Source organism: Esox lucius, chromosome 1 (genome assembly GCF_011004845.1).
Source record: "Esox lucius isolate fEsoLuc1 chromosome 1, fEsoLuc1.pri, whole genome shotgun sequence".
Taxonomy (NCBI): domain Eukaryota; kingdom Metazoa; phylum Chordata; class Actinopteri; order Esociformes; family Esocidae; genus Esox; species Esox lucius.
In genome coordinates, this window is record NC_047569.1 from 11,528,345 (window position 1) to 11,550,341 (window position 21,997).

The window sequence follows — 21,997 nt, forward strand, 5'->3', positions numbered from 1 at the left end:
ACCCTTCTGCATTTATGTTAGCACAGCTGAAAGGAGCAACCTGTCCCTTCACAGAACAGCGCAAATTGGCTTTAACCAGAATAGAAAAAGGAGCGAGAGGCCCCAGTGCACAACTGAGAATGAGGACAAATGAGACATTTTAGTTGCGGGCAAGGAAACATGAATTTTGTATCTTTCGAATCAATTTGGGTCTGATATATACAGTAGCCAACCCAGATTAGATCAGATTCTCCCTCATCTCTGACATGTTTTGAATCGGCTCTGGTCAACTTCAATCGGTTACTGATTTAATGTATTTTATATACTTAATCCTGCAGGTGTTAGATGGGATTTCACATATAAAATGTTGCTTGGATATAAGATCAATTGAGGGGATATGACAGTTTTAGTGTATTAGGCATTGTGTGTGTGTGTGTGTGCACATTAATTTGTGTGATTTTGCAGTTATTGGCCTTCAACCAAACAGAGCTTTGTATTTTCTTTCACTCTGCATAGGGATATTCTGTATTACAAGAGGGTGCAAGAAAGACAGACCTTCCAATGCGAGTTTGGCTATGTGAGGGATTCCTTTCTGAAGCCTGCACTCAGTGTGTCACTTAAACAGCAGTTACCACCTTGCTCTAATGCCTGTTAAACTGAAAGGTCGCTTTCATCTACACACTGAGTGGTTGTGTGTTTGACAGGACGAGAGCTCTATGTTATCTGAGGTAAAGCCCTATCGTCTGAGTCACAGAGGCATCAGTCCTACACATTAATGAAGTTGGCTATTAGGCAGAGATGTGCATGGTAATCTCTTGCCCACAGTCGTGACTGCTTTCCTGTCTTCGCGGGAACACTTCCTGCTCCCGTCTTCCTGCTGTGTTATTTCTGTCGGATACGCCGTTCTCTCCATCATGCCGGCGGTTTGTGTTCTCCACGAATTCACTCTATTCTGCTACACAGCAGCCGTCTCTCAGTAGGGGTACCCAAGAGAAGATTGCCCTGTTGGATGTCACCGTACACACGGAGCTAGTCAAACGCATCCAGGAAGGCACAGACGCACGAGCGCCCACACAGCATGATCAGCACTTTCTTTTCCTCATCAGGCAGTTAGAAACTGATGTCACGTCAGCTTTATTTCCATCAAACAAACAGAGTTGGCCCAATCTCTCGCTCTCTCTTTACTGACTCATCAGCTTATTTCTGTCAAATTGATGAAGGGAGTCCCCTCCACGCACCTCTACCCCCCCTTCCACCCCTTGTACCTTTCTGTTGCATCAACCTATTCCATCCACGAGTCAGCTGGATTTATAAAATTAAGGAACAGCCTCTCTCCATCTCCCTATTTCATGACTCCCTCCCTAGGCACTGCTCTCTCTAAGGTCTTTGGCCTACAGCTGACAGGGCATTATGCAGGTCTTGGAACTTCTCCGAACCTCTCAAATACCTCAATCCTCTCTTCTGCTCTTCCTAACCTCTTTTTTTCACTTAAACTTCTCTCACGTAAATCTTTTCATAGCAGCACATCTTATATTGTTTCAAATCTAAGAGGCATATATCAAGTTTTTCAACCATATTCCATTTTAAATTTAACAGTAATAAAAGTGTATTCCTGGTCTAACAGGTACAGTAGATACAGAGTTAAAGGGAAAAAAACAGGTACAGTATTCAAGATGAGTAAAAACACAAAAATTCCAAAGAACTCAAAATTAAAATCATATTTTGAAACTAAAGAAATACCCTTGAATAAGCAGATGTTTCCAGACTTTGGACTGGCATTGTAAATATTGGTTATAAATTATGAAGTGGCTAAAATGTGTCAGTCTACTGGACCAGCTTGGGCTGGAGAGGGAGAGACTTCCATTTCCTGGTCTGATTCTGCTCTAGCAACTCCCTCAAGCAGCTCAGACACCTGCAAAGCTAACTGACGTCATCAGGTGAGTGAGCGTGCCCCAACACACATGGACCCACCTGACTTTATGGATAGATGAGCAGTGTTTAAAAAAAAAAAAATAGCATAATGCCTTGGCGCAAAGGCTAGAAGTAAGGCATGGGAGAAATATGAAACAGAATATCTAACAGAATGACCAAGCAGACAGTTGGGTAACTGACTAGAATCCCCCTCTTCACTGACATACTGTTATGTTTAGTGCATAACCAAAGACAGTCTGGACAACCCTGCTCTGAAACGCCTACTCCATCACTCTCCCCTCAATACACAATGTGTGCAGGATACCACTGAATGAATCATGACTAATACATTGCATGTCCATAATTATGCATATCTATAAAGCTCAGGACAAAATGTCAATCTGTTTTCACTTCATTTAATGTAGTTCAATAACCGAACAAGATCTTTAGTCAAGCTGATACCCCAAGCTGACACCCCACTCCTTCAATGATAATGCTAATGCTAATATATTTTTAATATCAACTCTGAATTATGTTCTCACAAAAGAAAATGGAGGAAGATGATTTGTGTGTGTGGTGACAGGCAGCAGGGCCAACATGCAGGCAGAAAGACAGGCAGAAAGGCCGGGCCAACAGACAGGCCGGGCCAACAGACAGGCAGAACGACCGTGCCAACAGACAGGCAGAAAGGCAGGCAGCAGGGCCAACATGCAGGTAGACAGACAGGCAGGCATGCAGAACGGCCGGGCCAACAGACAGGCAGAACGGCCGGGCCAACAGACAGGCAGAACGGCCGGGCCAACAGACAGGCAGAACGGCCGGGCCAACAGACAGGCAGAACGGCCGGGCCAACAGACAGGCAGAACGGCCGGGCCAACAGACAGGCAGAACGGCCGGGCCAACAGACAGGCAGAACGGCCGGGCCAACAGACAGGCAGAACGGCCGGGCAAACAGGCAGGCAGAAAGGCAGGCAGCAGGGCCAACAGGCAGGTAGACAGGCAAGCAGCAGGGCCAACAGGCAGGCAGACAGGCAGCAGGGCCAACAGGCAGGCAGAACGGCCGGGCCAACAGGCAGGCAGAAAGGCAGGCAGCAGGGCCAACAGGCAGGTAGACAGGCAAGCAGCAGGGCCAACAGGCAGGCAGACAGGCAGCAGGGCCAACAGGCAGGCAGAACGGCCGGGCCAACAGGCAGGCAGAAAGGCAGGCAGCAGGGCCAACATGCAGGCAGAAAGGCAGGCAGAACGGCCGGGTCAACAGACAGGCAGGCAGGCAGCAGGGCCAACAGACAGGCACACAAACACAATTTCCCTCTTCCATTACTCAGTGTTGACAGGCATCGCCTCCCTATTGTCTACAGAGAGGAGAGGAAAACATAGGTTGCCAAAGTCTAGGAGCTCTTGCCTGTTACACTTTGGCACAGAGTGGGTGGGTGGGTGTGCATGCGCGTGCGTGGTAACGGGGATTCCCTGGAAGGAGAGATCCTGTAATGTTGAGTGTATATTTGTGAGTGGGTTGTCCCAGTTTAGCTCATTCTAACCAATGACTCAGGAGTTTCTGGAGTTCAGACTTTACAGACCCCCTCCCTTCCCCTCAAGAATACTTTACAGATTCCCTCCCTTCCATCCAGACTACTTTACAGATTCCCTCCTTTCCATCCAGACTACTTTACAGATTCCCTCCCTTCCATCCAGACTACTTTACAGATTCCCTCCCTTCCATCCATACTACTTTACAGATTCCCTCCCTTCCATCCAGACTACTTTACAGATTCCCTCCTTTCCATCCAGACTACTTTACAGATTCCCTCCCTTCCATCCAGACTACTTTACAGATTCCCTCCCTTCCATCCATACTACTTTACAGATTCCCTCCCTTCCATCCAGACTACTTTACAGATTCCCTCCCTTCCATCCAGACTACTCTACAGATTCCCTCCCTTCCATCCAGACTACTTTGGAGACCCCCTCCCTTCCCTCCACAAAGGGCAAGTGTCAACCAATACGCAACAGGCCTACACATCTACCGTCATGAACAATTTGATAGGCAAAGTCCTAATCAGCAGTAAGAACTGGAATCAGCTAACCGTTGAATCCACTGCAGTAGTCTAAAAACTCTGCTACAGAAACACCTTTTCCACAACCTCTTTTGTAATAATGGACCAACAATTTACATTGTCACCTAAGTAATAAAGCCTAAGACTTGACTATGAGAAAGACATTTGACAAGCATTTGAATGCTGCTGCCAAACATGAATAAAATGTATCACAGGGATACATTATGGTCTCCACTAGTTAGGCACTGTGGGGATAAAAACATTGAAGTATAAATCATTAGTGGACCAATTAATGCTAAATTCAGATTTTTTTGGGGCTCCCTTTTGGACCGAGGCAATTATATCAGAATCTCCTTTATTCACAAATTACATGAACCTTGAAGATGGTCATCAGTATGAAGATATGCATTGCTTAGTGGTTGTGTTGCATATTTAAGCAATGAGGCACATTTGCCAGTGCTATATCATAAAAACTGTTCTTTGGCCTAATGCAAAAGTAGAAATCCAGTCAACCTACGTACCTGTGACAGTATATAAGACGAGCATTGCCTTATCAAATGAAGGGGATTCTAAGTACATTTATGGCATAAAGGAGCTGCTAGTGGTAGACAACCTACAGAAATAGAATACACAAAATCTACCAAAAGTCAACATAGTTAGGCTGTTTACCAAACTATATTCAAGTTACAGTTAAATAATGAATATGGGCTTAAAGTGGCGTCTCTCAGCTTTAATTTGAGAGCATTAACATCCAAATAGGAAGAAGGGGTTAGGAATTACAGCTCTAATATGTAGCCCCCTCTTTTTCAAGGGACCAAAAGTAATTGGACATTTGACTCAAAAGCTGTTTCATGGAGAGGTGTGGGCTATTCCTTTATTATTTCTTCATCAGTTAAGCAGGTAAAAGGTCTGGAGTTGATACCAGGTGTGGCATTCGCATTTGAAAGCTGTTGCTGTGAACCCACAACATGCGGTCAAAGGAGCTCTCAACCCAAGGGAAACAGGCCATCCTTTAGACTGCAAAAGAAAATCTATCAGAGATATAGCAGGAACATTAGGAGTGGCCAAATCAACAGTTTGGTACATTCTTATAAAAAAAAAAAGAACGCATTGGTGAGCTATGCAACACAAAAAGGCCTGGATGTCCATGGAAACAACAGTGGTGGATGATCATAGGATCCTTTCCATGGTAAAGAAAAACCCCTTCACAACATCCAGCCAAGTGAAGAACACTCCAGGAGGTAGGAATATCATTATTCAAGTCTACAATCAAGAGAAGACATCACGAGAGCAAATACATTGGGTTCAACACAAGGTGCAAACCATTCATAAGCCTCAAGAATATAATGGCCAGATTTTGCCCAAAAACATTTAAAAATGCAAGCCCCGTTTAGGAACAGCATTCTTTGGATGGATGAAACTAAGATCAACCTGCACCTGAATGATGGGAAGAAAAAGGTATGGCGTAGGTTTGGAATGGCTCATGATCCGAAGCATACCACATCATCGGTAAAACACATTGGAGGAGGTGTCATGGCATTGCCATGCATGGCCTCCAATGGTGATGGGTCTACAGACTTGATTGATGATGTGACAGAAGACAGAAGCAGTCGGATGAATTCTAAAGTGTATAGGGATATATTGTCTGCTCAGATTCAGCCAAATTCAGTTGATTGTTGATTGGACGGCGCTTCACTTTACAGATGGACAATGACACAAAACATACTGCGAAAGCAACCCAGGACCTTTGAAGGTGAAAAAGTTGAATATTCTGCAATGGCCAAGTCCTGATCTCAACCCAATCGAGCATGCATATCATTTGCTGAAGACAAAACTTAAGGCAGACAGATCCACAAACAAAACACAACTGAAGACAGCTGCAGTAAAGGCCTGGCAAGGAATCACAAAGCAGAAACGCAGCATTTGGTGATGTCCATACGTTCCAGTCTTCAAGCAGTCATTGCCTGCAAAGGTTTCTCGACAAAGTATTAAAAATTGTATTCATGATTGTTTTCATTTGTCCAATTACATTTGAGCCCCAGAAATAAGGGGACTGTAAATGAAAATGGTTTCAATTCCTAAACGTTTCATACAATATTTTTTCCCCCCCTTGAATTAAAGCTCTAAGTCTGCACTTCAATTGCATCTCGGTTGTTACATTTCACATCCTTTGCGGTGGCGTACAGAGCCAAAATTACGAAAAGGGTATCAGTGTCCAAATATTCCCGGTTCCAACTGTAAGTACACAACACAATAATTGTTGAGAATGACATTGAGGTAAGTGTTTTGAGCCCATCCTGTCAATTCATTTCGAGTTGGTGTATATGTTTACAATTCCATCTATATAGAATAGAGCAGTTGTTTAATTGGTAGTTCTACAGTTTGGAGGTGGCTTTATGAGTGTGCATAGTATTTTCCGTCTCCCTGGGCCAGATTGCCAATTATTGAGTGTCACTACACAGGGAAAGAATCTGCTCAGGTGGTGTGATTTATTTGGTCATGACTGACCTGTACTTCCTGTCTGCCCTCCGATGCCGGAGAATTTTTGAAACAATGGATGACCGGGATGGGAGAGGTCAGCAATAAACTTGCCGGCAAAGTCATGTAGGATATTGATGGAGGGCAGGTGGCAACCAATTACCCTTTCTCAGGTATAATACAACGCATAGTGGTTTACCTCTGTAGTGGACAGAGACAGACCCAGTCCAAACTGAGATAAAGAGACAATAATGGACTCCACGATTGATGTGCAGAGCCGGGTCTGTATAGACAGGGATATTTTTGGTTTGACTTCGCTATGTCAGCTATGATATCAAGGGGTAGAGGTGAGGAGTGTTTACTGAAATCAGTTCTTGTAGCTTGAGAGACGCATTGTTGGAGGTACAGTCATTGGTGTAGAGTGAGTAGAGGCGGGGTGAGAGCACATCTTTTCTCAGGACTGCAACCATCAGAAACTATTCTTTGTTTCCTCTCCAAGTTTCAGGATTTCAATTGCTAATGTGAATCATTATTAACTTAATATCTAACTCTCTACTTGTGTTTGTATTGCAAGTAGTGCATGTGGCTGGATATGAGCCCCTCTCTCTCCCTTGCTTACTATACCCTTCATGCCAACGAGGGAGTAGGAGTAACAAATACCTTCTGTTGGCGTGTGAAACAGCAAGGTAGCTGCTGATGCTTTAAGCAATGAGAATTTTCCAAAATGAAGCATCAAAAAGATGCAGAGCAAACCCAGTGAGTAAGGAAGCAGGAAGGTCCATCATGATCATGGAGGACTCTGGCTGTTACTGACTCGAATTAAATCAGTGAAAGTACTGGAACGCTAGTTCATATTGGACACAGTGAAATCAAGCATGGCAAAGCACAAGGTATTTCCTAAAATGTAAGGTGAGGGTAGAAAATAACCAATTAGTGACCTATTTAATCAAGTACAAGGTGAGAGTGAAAACCTGCAGACACTCGGCCCTCCGTGGAACCGGTTTGACACCTCTGATCTAAAGGAAAGGACTGTATCCAAACATAGTCTAATTAAATTACTGAATACATTGAAATGAATATGGCAAATATTTGTTCCCCTCTATTTTATAAGATAACCTTATCTTGTGCTGGTGCCACCAACTAAGAGGCTTAGTAACACCATTGGAAATTGTTAGTCTGGAGCCATTGTAGCAATCTATGATGAGGGATAAAGTCTAAAATGTATGGGCCACTCTTGCATCAGGAAATCAGTGATTCACTGACAGATGGAGCTGGACACATTCAGTTGGGAGATATGTTATTGTAGTAGTTTATGGGATGATGTATTGAATGCAGGGCCACAATTAATATCCTTGCAAATGTCTTTAGGCTGCCGGGATGAATGTAGTCAGAGAATGTAGTCAAGCCTTATTTTTATACCATTTGGCTCTGGAGGAAAACTGCTGTGGTTTTCCTACAGAGCAAGGCGTCATTGATGGTTTTGAAGGGAGACATGTCAAGGAGCTCAAGCTTTTTCCATGATGACTGATGTGCTACATGTCTGTAGTTGAATAGGACATCTGTTTTTTGGGGAACTGGAACAATGATCTGGGATCTGAAACCGACAGAAACAATGCGGATCGATTCGTATGTAATCATTACTGATAGATAATTTAAACCAATTTAGGAACTTACATATCATGTTGACATGCTTTGGATCTTTACAATCCAGTGGAAGAGTGGGTGGAAAAAAATAACAGTATCTAACACAATGTTTGTTCCTGGGTAGTAAGTCTGATTTTGTAATTGCTTATGCCTAAAATGTATAGAAAATGGCTATTATTCACCACAAACTTTGCTTTTGTGACCAGGATAGTGATATTTTCAAATTTACCTATTTGCAATGTTTACAAAAGTCAGAAAAACAACAACATCCAAATTAACATGTATTTATACTAAAGTAATACAAAAATTACTACAAAAGATACAGAAGTGAGTAGTTTCTCGAGATACATGATTATACCGTAAATCACTTTCACAAATCAGCCCCCAAATATTCTCCCATCATGTTCTCGTTATACTGTTCTTGGTAGTGGTGTTCAAAGTTCAGTATCTCCTGATGGCAGCGCTTGCCTTGCTCCCGAGTACGCTCCCATGTTCTTCTTGAACTTATCAAGAGGACCATCAAGTGGACTTTCAGGGGCATCCTACAGCCCATTGTGCCATAGTTCTTCAACAGAGTCACAACCAGCTCCACATAGTTTTGGGCCCTGTGAATGCCCAGGAAGCCCCGAACTACTGTGACAAAGCTGTTCCAAGCTGCTTTCTCCTTACTAGTGAGCTTCTTGGGGAATTCATTGCACTGCAGGATCTCCTCTATCTGTGGTATGACGAAGGCAGTGGCTTTGAAGTCTTGAAGGTACTCGAAGGCAGCTGACTCTTCATCTAGAGCTGACAAATTGTTTCATAAGGCCCAATTTGATGTGCAGTGGTGGCATCAGCATCTTCCACCAGTGGCTCCGACTTGACGTTGTTCCACCCCACAGAGAACCCGATCCGCTGTGGCCAGTCCCGCCTGTGGTAGTGCGCCTTGGTGTCCCTGCTGTCCCACAGGCAAAGATAGCAAGGAAACCTGGTAAAACTGCCTAGGAGACCCATCAGGAATGCCACCATTTCTCCCAGCCTTACTCATCATACTTCAAGGCAACCAGGAAGGTCTTGATGCTGTTGTAATCCTGTATTTATACTACTGTTTATATTACTGGAATGTTCTAGAAAGTTTACTCAGCACAGAATCTATCTGGAATGTTCTGGAAAATAGGTACATTTCAAAATATCACTGTCCTGGTCACAAAAGCGAAGTTTGTGTGGAATTGTTTTCTATACTTCTGAGGCATAAGCAATTAGAAAATAACACTCACTACCCAGGAACCAAAAAAATTGTTATAGGGTATAATGCAAATAAAAGCGTACTAATCACATAGACACAAACCAGCTCATGAGGTCACAAGTATAGGTATTAGCTTCTACCAACAGTTTTCAAATCAGGAAGTCTGAACATGTACAAACTAAAGTGAAAGAAAGACATGTCACACACCAGATGCTGGTGAGGAGAGGACTGCTGGAATGGATTAAATGGAATAGAATCAGGCACATGGAAACCATGTGTTATTTGCATTACATTTATTCCATTCGATCTAGTATTATGAGCCAATCCTCCCGAATGAAGATGCCACCAGCCTCCTTGGGTGCAAAATGAGCATGAGTAAGAGCAGCATGTCTGCGAGTCAGTTGCTGATGTGTACAAACTGCATCCAAAGCCCTTTGACTCATCAAAGGGGTCCATTCAGCCATTTGCTTAGCAAACTAGCAAGTTAAACCAAACTATTCTTGTTTTGTTTGTGATTCTCCAACAAAACATGGAGGCACTTTAATGAGTGGCTCAACAATTCTGGGGAACTGCATAAGCTTCATAATTAAAAAATAAATGGAGTCATTGACATGATGTTTAAGATGACTATAGGTTTTCTAAACATTTTATTTACATTTTGTATGACAATTCTTACATCTCCACTGGGATTCACAAAAGTGATACATTGAATTGAAAACTGTTTGATATTGGTATTTTAACACATTATGTCCAAGACCCACACAAGATCGATGACATCACACTGATACAGGGAAGGTGTCTGAGGACACTGACGCAGAGATCCATTTAATTCCCTGACCTCATATTTAAAAATAGCATTATACAGTGGCTAGTTGATGTTCAAGCATATATATAGTTTTGAATATCAGATATAAAAAGCATAGCATAGTCATATGCTATAAAGTCTGAATATTAAAAAACAAACATTTTATGAACAATTCAATACATTTGAGCATTGAATTTGTACTCTGGTGTGACATGATATAAAAAACATTTTATATTTTGACCTGAAAATCACATATTACCTAAAACAAGGCATAATTGTCTTGGTATACACTAATTTTGTTTTACATTAATTTTGTCCAACCATTTTATAAAACCATAAATTTAGTTGTGGGTCATATAAAATGCCACTAGTGAAGAGCATTCTGTTGTTAATATAATCATCCATTAAAAAGCAGAACAATTTCAAAAAAAATCATCAAAATGTACATGCTCATCAAACATCTCCATCCAAGATTTGAGGCATTAATATGGAGTTGGTTTCCCTTTCCTGCTATAACAGCCTCCATTCTTCTCAGAAGGCTTTTCACTAGATGTTGAAAATTGCTGCAGGGATTTGCTTCCATTAGGACACAAAAGCATTAGTTAGGTTGGGCACTGATGTTGAGCGATTAGACCACAAAGTTGGAACAGTCGTCTAGAATGTCATAGTAATTTTCAGCGTTAAAATTACCCTTTACTGCAACTAAGAGGCTTAGACTGAACTGTGAAAAACAGCCCCAGATCATTATTCCTTTCCCACCAAACTTGGCACTATGCATTTGGACAGTTAGCGTTCTCCTGGCATCCACCAAACCCAGATTTGTCCATCAGAATGTAAAATGGTGAACGGTGATTCATCACCCCACAGAACACATTCTCACTGCTCAAGTCCAATGGTTGTGAGCTTTACACCACTCCAGCCGACACTTTGTGTTGCACATCTTAGGCTTGTGTGTGGCAAATCAGCCATGGAAACCCATTCCATGAAACCCCTGACAAACAGTTCTTGTGCTGATTTTTTTTCCAGAGGCAGTTTGGTACTTGGTAAAGTGTTACTACTGAAGACAGGTGAGTTTTACGCACTATGCACTTCATCACTCAGCGGTCCCATACTGAGCGCTCGTCTGTCCTACCACTTCACAGCTCTGTTGTTGTTCCTATGCGTTTCCACTTCACAATGACAGCACTTACAGTTGACCGGGTAGCTCTAGCAAACTGACTTTCTCGAAAGATGGCATCATATGACAGTACAACTCAGTACAGGCCATTCTACTGCCAATTCGTCTATGGAGACTGCGTGGCTGCGTGCTATTTAATTCACTTGTTAGCAGTGGGCATGGTTGAAACAGCATTTATTTGAAGCGGTAAACACAGAATTTGCCATGTAACCTATCTGGGGGAGGGGATGGAGAAAAAAGTACAAGTTAAGAAGTAAGACTGATTCCATTAGGGCATTTCATAACGATTTAAAACTCAGAAGAAGGTTAAAGGGCCTGTAGACTATATTTAAAACCAGATTTTATGCCTCGGGGTACAATTTAGCAGACGTTATGGGCGTGCCCTTAATCCTCATTAATATGAATAACACTTTGATGTCACACAAACTCTCACGTGGCAACTGTCAAAGGTCAGCAACAGCAGTGAATCCATGTGTAGTGCAAACTATGACACAACATTACGTATCCTATCCCCCAGTTCAGAGCTGTACTAGCAAACACTGCACAACAGCTATCCAAAAATAAAAAGAAATATACTGCTAGGTATTTTGGCAGTAAGTTTAGGTAAGTTTTAACATGTTCAATCAGGCTCTGCTAACTGACAGATGCTATTGCCAAAATAGCTGGAGAGTCATAGCCAGTCCTGTAACAATTATCAAATATTTTTTGACGTGATCACGGTTTCTTTGTTGAACCGCGGTAAAAAAAAATTTATGAGATGGGTCAAAGCATGGTGAATATAGCATCTTCCTAAATTGCATATCATTTGTGTTAGGCTTTAATTTCATGTTCATTGGTCCCTGCCTTGCTGCTTCAGACTGCGTTCTGCCGATTCGAGTTCACAGTAGTAGGCCATAGGCTAAGCGTGAATGTGGGGCTAGCCCCTCTCGCACAATACAATATACACTGTACGTGTGAAAATATGAATAAGCATGCTCAGAATGTTAGTGTGATCAATGTAGATCACTCAAATATGATGCCAAGTAGGGCTGACAGCCGGTAGCCCCACTTAGAGCATCATTTCGTATTTCAGACCTGATTGGCTGTCTGTCTGGAACCAACATTAGTCGGCAAGAAGAGCGAAGAGGGTAGATTGTATTAGCTAGTTTGTTAGCTTCAGAAACACCAGAGAAAATGAATGAAGTGGATTTCATACTCGAGCACCGGTTTGAAACCCTTAATTTGGAAGAGATACTTGAAGTAAAGCGACTTGGTGCCCATCAGCCACAGGATATTGTCATCACCCAAACTGCTGGTAAAAGTAACCGCAGGTTTAACGTGGAGTGGTTTTTGAAGAAAAAGTGGCTAGAATTTGTGACAGCTGCTGGAATTTTTTTTCTTCCTTATGGCAGAAGTTGATGTTTTATACAACACGCTGCAAAAACGGAGCATTGATGCATCTGGGATTGGCAGAGCGCTCACCCTTTTCAAGGAGAATGTCCAGAATATGCCGAAGCAAACTGATGAATGGGCTGCCACCATTCACGATGGAACAGATGAGCCAGGCCGACGAGTAATCAACACAGTGCTGGTGATGAGCACAGTCAACCTCTGCTCCACCTGGGAGATTTCGCAATAGGACCACCTGATCGCGGCCAAGCTGGTTGATAGCTCGCTCTTCCCACAATTTGTCCTACATCCCTACATCTGAGCTTGACTGTGCAGTGAAACTATGGCCTCTAGGAGAAAAGGAAAAGTTTAAGTCTGAGCTGACCGCTCTGTACCGCCACACTGAGCTTCAGACTGGTAAGACGGCCCTGTCTCTTTTAAGATCCATCCATGAGAACAACCTAGAGGCTTTTGCTGAGACCATCACTCTGCTGAAAATTATCATCACAACACCTATGATGACATCCGAGTCAGAGAGGACATTTTCCACCTTGAAGAGGGTAAAAACCTTCACTCACAATACCATGGGACAGCCGCGACTCAACACATTGGCCATGTTGTCCATCGAAAGCCAGCTGATTCAGCAGCTACATGACTTCATTCCAAAGTCATTTAAAAGTTTGCCCAGAGGAAGAACCGCCATGCCACCTTTCTCTTCAAGTGAGCCCTCAGCCTTGGTGAGTGAATGCATATTTTATCATCCTGCCTTTGTGGTGCTGGTCCGTGCATTGGTCATATTTTTGTGCTGGATCGATTGATATAGATGGTGACGAGTGTCAGTATCTATTAAGGTTGTTGTCATAGCATGGATCCCTAAAAAGTTGTCTTTCTGCTTCGTTGAGGCCTTCAGTGGTGTTGAGCTCATTGCTGTTTGCGTATGGGCCGGAGGGAAATTGGTTCTGAGCTTGGTTGCATTCCTAATATAGGTTTGTAAATGTGACAGTGGTAATTTTACATGTGAGAGAGAGGAGAGCAATTACACAACGTCTCTCTCACTCTCTACAACACCAGGTAGAAGCAAGCAGCTCTGTCGTTACAAGTGTTTTGTGGAGGCACGCTGTTTGTTGATGTGTTAAATAAACACATTAGTAGCAAGAGGGAGTTTTGTAGCTTTACTGGTATGTATCCTATATTTTGAAATGGTTTGTGCCCCACCAATTTTTTACATATAAAAACGGCACTGCAAACACATTTCTAAAGCCATTTTGCACCCTGTAGTGACAGAACAGTTAACCAATTATTTTTTATTTTATTTAACCAAAATAAGCAATTATTTCTGAGACAATTCATTGTACTGCAACATTTGGAATTGTTACAGCTATAGCTACAGCTCTAACAAATTGGGTCAATCTGGCAAATAATGTCAAAACCTGATAGAAATTTGCCAAACTGTAGAGAAAGAAATAGTCGCAACAAACCAGACTCATCGTTGAAACATGACTTGCATGACAGCCGTGCTTCTCAAGAAACTTTCTAAACGTCTACCTGACACCAGTGTTTTTGGGGAAAGTGAATAAATAAACATTACTAAAAGCTCTATGACAGAGGTGACAATACCGGTGTTGGTGAAATAGATACCAAATTAATTTGCGGCATGATGCACAAGATCATTTGCATTGGGAGTAGAATTCAATGAGCAAACATTTTTCCCTGGTGAGCAACACTGTTCTACCGTACATATAAAGGGGATGTTTCAATCCTGCCTAGAAAGAAATTGATTCCCTTGCGTTGGTTAGAGTGGAAAGTTGACTGGATCTTTACAGAATCATGCGTCTGTTTTCAATCTACCGTGTTCTACCTTTTCTGTTAACCTTCCATTCTTTTTTCAATCTGTCTTGCTCTCAAGACATCTTCTCACTTCACAGGATCAGTGTTACGCCTCTCCCTGTATCTCTGTGTTCTCTGTGCACTTGATATCTTTGTCTCCTTCAGTTTCAAAGCCCATCGATGTACTCAAGATCATAATTGTTTGTGTATATACAGCTCTGGAAGAAATTAAGAGACCACAGCAAAATTCAGTTTCACTGGTTTTACTATTCATTGAGTAAAATTATTTTTTTTATTTTATAAACTACTGACAACATTACTCCCAAAGTCCAAATAAACAGTCATTTAGAGTATTTATTTGTAGAAAACAACAACTTGTGAAGTTTACCAAAACAAGATGCATTGTTTTCCGACCTCAAATAATGCAAAGAAAACAAATACATTTTTCAACAACAAAATACTGTTTTAACTTAGGATGAATTCAGAAATCAATATATGGTGGAATAAACCAGATTTTTTATCACAGCTTTCATGCGTCTTGGCATGCTCTCCACCAGTCTGTCACATTGCTGTTGGGTGACTTTACCACGCATGGCACAACAATTCAAGTAGCTCGGTTTTGTTTGATGGCTTGTGACCATCCATCTTCCTCTTGATCAAATTCCAGATGTTTTCAATGGGGTTCAGGTCTGGAGATTGGGCTGGCCATGACAGGGTCTTGATCTGGTGGTCCTCCATTCACACCTTGATTGACCTGGCTGTGTGGCATGGAGCACTGTCCTGCTGGAAAAAACAATTCTCAGAGAAAGCAGGTGTTCTTCCAGGATAACCTTGTACTCAGCTTGATTCATGCGTCCTTCACAAATACAAATCTGCCCGATTCCAGACTGGCATCCCCAGATCATCACCAATTCTCCACCAAATTTCACAGTGGGCGCAAGACACTGGCTTGTAGGCCTCTCCAGGTCTCCGTCTAACCATTAGACAACCAGGTGTTGGGCAAAGCTGCAAATTTGACTCGTCAGAGAAGATGACCGAACTCCATTCCTCTACGGTCCAATCCTTATGGTCTTTTGCAAACTTCAACCTGGCTCTTCTTTGCTTCTCATTGAGGAAGGGCTTTTTTCTAGCTTTGCACAACTTCAGCCCATCCCCTAGGAGCCTGTTTCGAACTGTCCTCGCCGTGCACTTCACCCCAGCCGCTGTTTGACATTCTTTTTGTAGGTCACTTGATGTTATCCTACGGTTGTTGAGTTACATTCAAATGAGTTGACATCATCTCAGTCAGTGGACAGTCGTTTTCACCCACTGACAGTCTGTAGCTTTGTTGTCCCCAATGTCTGTTGCTTGACCTTGTTCTTCTGAACCGCCGTCTTTGAAATGTTCAGGATGGAAGCAACCTGACACTCACTGTATCCCTCTGCCAGTAAAGCCAGAATTGAACCCTTCTTTTCCTCACTCAAAGCATTTCTTTTTAACCCCTCTCTCATGCTTAATAGTAATTTTTTATTCAAATTAACTTTGAGGTACTACTTGCACAGTATTTGCCTTCCAGCTGGTCCTATTGCAAGAGGATAGTGATGACCACAGCTTTTTATACTTTTCGTTGATAAATAAGGTTTGGTTCAGGTAATAACCTAAACAGTACCTCATTAAGTAAAATGTGGTGTGCCTGTGTTGGAGTTTAACAGACACTAGTAGTGGCCTCTTAATTGTTTCCAGAGCTGTATGTGCACGTGAAGTCAAATGCATCGTTTCCATTAAGATGTTGAATGAATTAAAAAAATATAATCGCTTAAAACAGTAACTAATTAGTCGTTAGGAAAACTAAAAACTGTCACACCAGTGGACATAATTTCACGCCAAAGGATGTTTTCTGCAGTTTGGGCATAACATTATGACCACCTGCCTTATATAGTGTAGGTCCCCCTTTTGCCAACAAAACAGCCCTGACCCGTCGAGTGCATGGACTTTACTAGACCTCTGAAGGTGTACTGTGGCACCAAGTCTAGCAGCAGACCCTTTAAGTCCTGTAAGTTGCGAGGTTGGCCTCCATGAACCTGACTTGTTTGTCCAACACATCCCACAGATGAGAATGGGAATTTTGGAATCGTTGTGTTCCTCAAACCATTCCTGAAACATTTTTGCTTTGTGGCAGGACACATTATCCTGCTGAAATAAGCCAATGCCATCAGGGAATACCGTTGCCATGAAAGGGTGCACATGGTCTGCAACAATGCTTAGGTAGGTGGTACGTGTCAAAGTAACATCCACAGGACCCAAGGTTTCCCAGCAGAACATTGCCAAAAGCATCACACTGCCTCCACCGGCTTGCCTCCTTCCCATAGTGCATCCTGGTGTCATGTGTTCTCCAGGTCAGCGACGCACACGCGGCGCACACCTTTCTATCAGTACCAGCATTAACTTTTTCAACAATTTGAGCTACAGTAGCTTGTCTGTTGGATTGGACCACACTGGCCAGCCTTTCCTCCCCACATGCATCAATGAGCCTTGGCCGCCCATGACCCTGGCGCCTGTTCACCGCTTTTTCTTCCTTGGACCACTTTTGATAGGTACTGACCTCTGAACAGACCAGAAACACCCCACAAGGGCTGCAGTTTTGGTGATGCTCTGACCCAGTCGTCTAGCCATCACAATTTGGCCCATGTCAAAGTTGCTCAGATCATTACGCTTGCCCATTTTTCCTGCTTCTAACACAAACTTTGAGGACATAATGTTCACTTGCTGCCTAATATATCCCACCCACTGACAGATTCCATGAATGAGAATTCACTTCACCTGTCAGTGGTTATAATATCATAGCTGATCAGTGTAGGTTCACACTATATCTGAATTAGATTAATTGTTTAAAATATAACTTTTTTCATTTGCATTTCTTTTGCACACCCAAAGACAAATAAAATGTTTAAGGGCAAAACTCACCCTTTGCTCATGACATTTGTGTTCTGCACTTACATTCTGAGTAAGGACCTCCCAACAGCAATGGTGCCCAGATAATGTCCTGTTTAAATATCGCAAGTGTGTCCATACCGGTATACAACATTTTCTCTGAACAAATGTTTTTGAATAGAACAAAATGTTTTATTAAATTATGGATGGACTTGGGAAACATCACTCTCAAACATAGACATCTGTGTCAACATTCTACATACTGCAGAGTGGATTAGAAATTTCAACGCTTTACACATTTAGTAGAAAAACATTATAAAAATATAATACATAAAATGCAGATGATCCAAAGAAAGCTCTTCTTAATTATATCAATGAAAAGTAATCTCAAATTAAACTCACTTCAGTGTTGTTGACAAACTGGAATGAAAAGAAGCTGTGGCACGTCAACCACCCCAAAGCAATTTGAATTACATACACACTGTAGTCCTGGTATGTGTTTTCCATCGCACACTTACACTCTTTGCCACATTACGTTTGGTCTGAGACCCACAGAAGCTTTTCATTAAAGATGGCGAGAGAAAGGAAAAATAATGGGCCAGATTGATGGATGTACAGAGTATATTTGAAATGGCGGAGCGTAGCGAGTGGGACATAAAACAGGAAGATGAGAGAATGAGATTAAGAAAAGAATAGGGGCTCCTCCTGAGCCCTTTACTTTACGGTGTCTTAGCAAAACAGAACTATTCAATTTGATGAGGAGGTTGGGAGTGTCTTTCAGTCTGTCTGTTGCATAAGATGGGTTGATCCTAAGTCAAAGCCATCACACATTCACTTAAAACATTTGTGGTCTGCCAGTAAGAGATAAGGCATTAATCTAGGTGATGTTTCCTCAGTAAAGGTGATTAGTCCCCCCAAATCTCCCAACAAACTCCACCCCCCCAACAGTGAGTAGGGAAGTGTGAGCAGAATGCTAAACAAACACAGCAGAAACCTTGGGGGGCATTCCTGGCTGCGCAGTATGACAGAGCTTTTCCAAATGAGATCACGTACATGCACAACCACACGTGTTTGTTCAATGCCGAAGGAGCTCTCTCAACTCCTGAGACAGAACTGCACCTGTTTACATATGCACACAATGAATTCACCGGGTAGAGCCCTATGAGTTTTCAGAGACCATCCACCACTAGGGTATACACGTAAATACCTGCACCTACTGCTTCTCTCTCTCTCTCTCTCTCTCTCTCTCTCTCTCTCCCTCTCACATGACGGGGAGGTGTGAGTTTAGAAGCACCTCCCTACTCTCAAGAACCAGAATGCTCAATCCAATAAAAACGATTAGGATGGGACATTCACCCCTGCTGAGAAATGTTAGTCCACACACACACGCACACACGCACACACGCACACACGCACACACGCACACACGCACACACGCACACTGGAGTGTGTGGTAAAACATGGCCTGGAGCGTAGGTCCAGAGGCGAAAGTGATACTGTGGTATTTTCCTGTTTCTCTGCCAAGAAAGAGGCTCACACAGACAGCTCTGCATGCGTGTGAGATGAGAGACAGACTGTTATAAATTAATCCTGTTGCAGCTGATGTGCCTGTAAGCCTAACTAAATAACATCCGGGAACTGTTAGTGTTACTGCAGTTCTAGAATACTGAAAGTAGCCAGGACCACAGGTCACTCAATTGGTAGTCTTTTCCTTTCATTCCCTACCCCAAGCTGTTTTCCTCCCCTCGGTTGCCCCAAGTGTTACCATAAACCATCTTTCCATCCTTCTCTCCACCTCTTCTCTGCCCTCTGTCTCTCTCAGACAAAAGTAACAACACACTGTCCAAGCATTTTAATCAGATCATCACAGAGTGCTTATACTGTATCCCAGGGCTAGCCAGGTCATTTGTCACCGCTTACTAAGGTAAATTACCAGATGAAACAACAAAGATAGGTCAAATATAGCAGGAACTGGCAAGATCACATTTAACATTGTTGGCCTATAATGAAGCTTTCTTTGATATTTCAATTGAGTCTTGTAATTTTGAAATTTTATAAAAGACTGTACAAGTGAGGTAAAGAAATAAAAAGTAAGTAAAAATCCTTTGGGATAAGCAAGCAACACTAGCCCGAACTACACGGTGTCCCCAAAAACAACAGTTATTTTGTTTGTAAAACATTTGTTAGTGTAGGCTAAGTGCATACAAAAATCAACGTACACATCGAAAACTCACCATCTCGCCTCACGTTAGAAGGACGCATCACCTTGGCTGACATTACCTGGGCTCGTGCATCCCGGGAAAAACACTCCAGCAGTGCGAGCGCCAGCGCGAGAGCCATGCGCCCTAAACTATTCATTCTGTCGGTGGCTGTTGTAAAACAAACTAAAATCCCAAAATTGTAGGAAGGAAAAGTTACTGTATTTTTTTTTTTTTTTAAGAACAGGAAAAAAATACCAGCTCGTTAAATAAAGACTCAGGGAAAAGTTTCCTCAAACTTTTGTGCTGTTCACATAATTTTTTCGAGTCACTTTTCACAGTCAGACAAGCATGAACTGCCTCAAACTCACCATGCAGGAGCACGGCTGCTGTTGAAAACCGAGCAGGTTCATATACTCCGGTTCACGGTCAAACACGTCCACTGGCAACGACTTTTTATTGCTTTATCGCGAGTTAATCCACCCGGTTAAATCCAACAGAAATACTCCACATTCCTCACATTTATTTGATATTTACAGCGAGATATAAATGTTTTCCAACAATGAACTTCGAAGCTGCGGGTGTGTGTGGCCGCGGTTCTCAAACACGCATGCTATAGTGTGTGAAACTTCAAAGGGTTAGTTGATCCAATGAGTTGATGAGAGAGGAGGGTTGTTCCTCTTCCTTGAACCGGGGCTAGGAAATACGAAAGACCAGAGGAAATATTTTAGCGGCTATGAAGGCAATTTGGAGGTAACTCAGTAGAAGATACATTTTAAGGAAAGGTCAAAATGTGATAAATTCGGTTGTCTTGAAAATGAGGAAGGTTGTTTATGTTTTGTTGTTTCTTTGGGAAGTCTTGGGTGTTTTCATATTAGCCACAGGGGAGAGTAGTACAGTGCATTTATATCTCGCTATTTTCTCATTTAATTTAGCAGGTTTAAATATATAATGTTTTTTCAATACTAGCCATATTATCCCATCTGGTACATGCAGATGTTTTGGAAATGTTCTGTATGCAGAACATTTCCAAAAAATCTGCATGCTTTTCCACACGTTATAGGCTACCACAGCTGTAGTTCACCAATCAACTGTTTATCCTACCCCTGTCCAATGTGACAGTAGTGGTAGGGGGATAATTGTTTGCTGCAACAGGTAAAGTAGCAATCATACACGTTACATCATTCAAATCTGCAACTACTTACGTTTAAAATGTTCAAGAACACACAGGAATAGCTCATATGCAACCTAGAGGCTTTGTTACAGTTGTGCTTAAAAGTTTGCATACCCTTGAAAAATGTGTAAAGAAAACATGAGTGAGCAGGCAAAACACGTCTTTTATTTCTTATGGAATTCACATTCAACTGTAGGTCATAACAGAATGGTACAATCATAAAACAAAACATGGCAACAAAGAAAAAAATGAACTGACCCTTGTTCAAAAAGTCTGCATACCCTTACTTCTTAATACTGTGTATTGCCCCCTTTAGCCTCAATGACAGCGTGCAGTATTTTTTAATAGTTGTCTATGAGGCCCCCAAATTCTTGCAAGTGGTATAGAATTTCCCATTCAACTTGGCAAAATGCCTCCAAGTCATGCAAAGTATTTGGTCGTCCTGCATGAACCGCATGTTTGAGATCTCCCCAGAGTGGCTCAATGATATTAAGGTCAGGAGACTGTGATGGCCACTCTAGAACCTTCACCTTTTTCTGCTGTAACCACTGGAGGGTCAACTTGGCCTTGTGCTTAGGGTTATTGTCATGCTGGGAAGTCCAAGAGCATCCCATGCGCAGCTTTTGTGCAGAAGAATGCAAATTGTCTGCCAGTATTTTCTGATAACATGCAGCATTCATCTTGCCATCAATTTTCACAAGATTCCCAGTGCCTTTAGAGCTCACAGTGAACCACCACCATGCTTCACAGTGGGGGTGGTATTCTGTTCACTATAGGACTTGTAGACCCCTCTCCAAACATAGTGCTTATGGTTGTGACCATAAAGCTCTCTTTTGGTCTCGTTGCTCCAAATGACAGTGTGCCAGAAGCTGTAAGGCGTGTCAAGGTGTTGTCGGGCATATTGTAACCAGGCTTTTTTGTGGCAATGTTATTTTCTGGCAACTTGGCCATGCAGCTAATTTTTATTCAAGTATGGCCGTGTTGTGGTACTTGAAACAACCACACCGTCTTTTTCCAGAGCAGCCTGTGTTTCTCCTGAGGTCACCTGTGGGTTTTTCTTTGTATCCCAAACACTTCTTCTGGCAGTTTTGGCTGATGTCTTTCTTGGTCTATCTGACCTTGGCTTGATATCACGAGGTCCCCAAAGTTTCCACAATTAAACAACATTCAAGAGTATGTAAACTTTTGCTCAGGGCCATTTGGGTGATTTCTGTCATCATTATGATTTAAAAAGGAGCCAAGCAACA

General features: G+C 42.4%; 1 protein-coding gene across 4 annotated transcripts in view; it reads right to left on the reverse strand.

Annotated features, from left to right (window-relative positions):
• Positions 1-20,264, reverse strand: part of pdgfd (platelet derived growth factor d) — a 61,400-nt gene extending 41,136 nt beyond the window's left edge. For 2 of the 4 annotated variants that reach the window (XM_020046218.2, XM_010893733.3), the window contains exon 1: positions 19,598-20,264. In XM_020046218.2, the coding sequence (XP_019901777.2) occupies positions 19,598-19,736 (139 nt within the window). In that variant the 5' untranslated portion in view covers positions 19,737-20,264. The remainder of the gene's footprint in view (positions 1-19,597) is intronic. The other 2 variants (XM_010893731.4, XM_010893732.3) reach the window with 2 other exon arrangements.
• Positions 20,265-21,997: the final 1,733 nt, after the last annotated feature.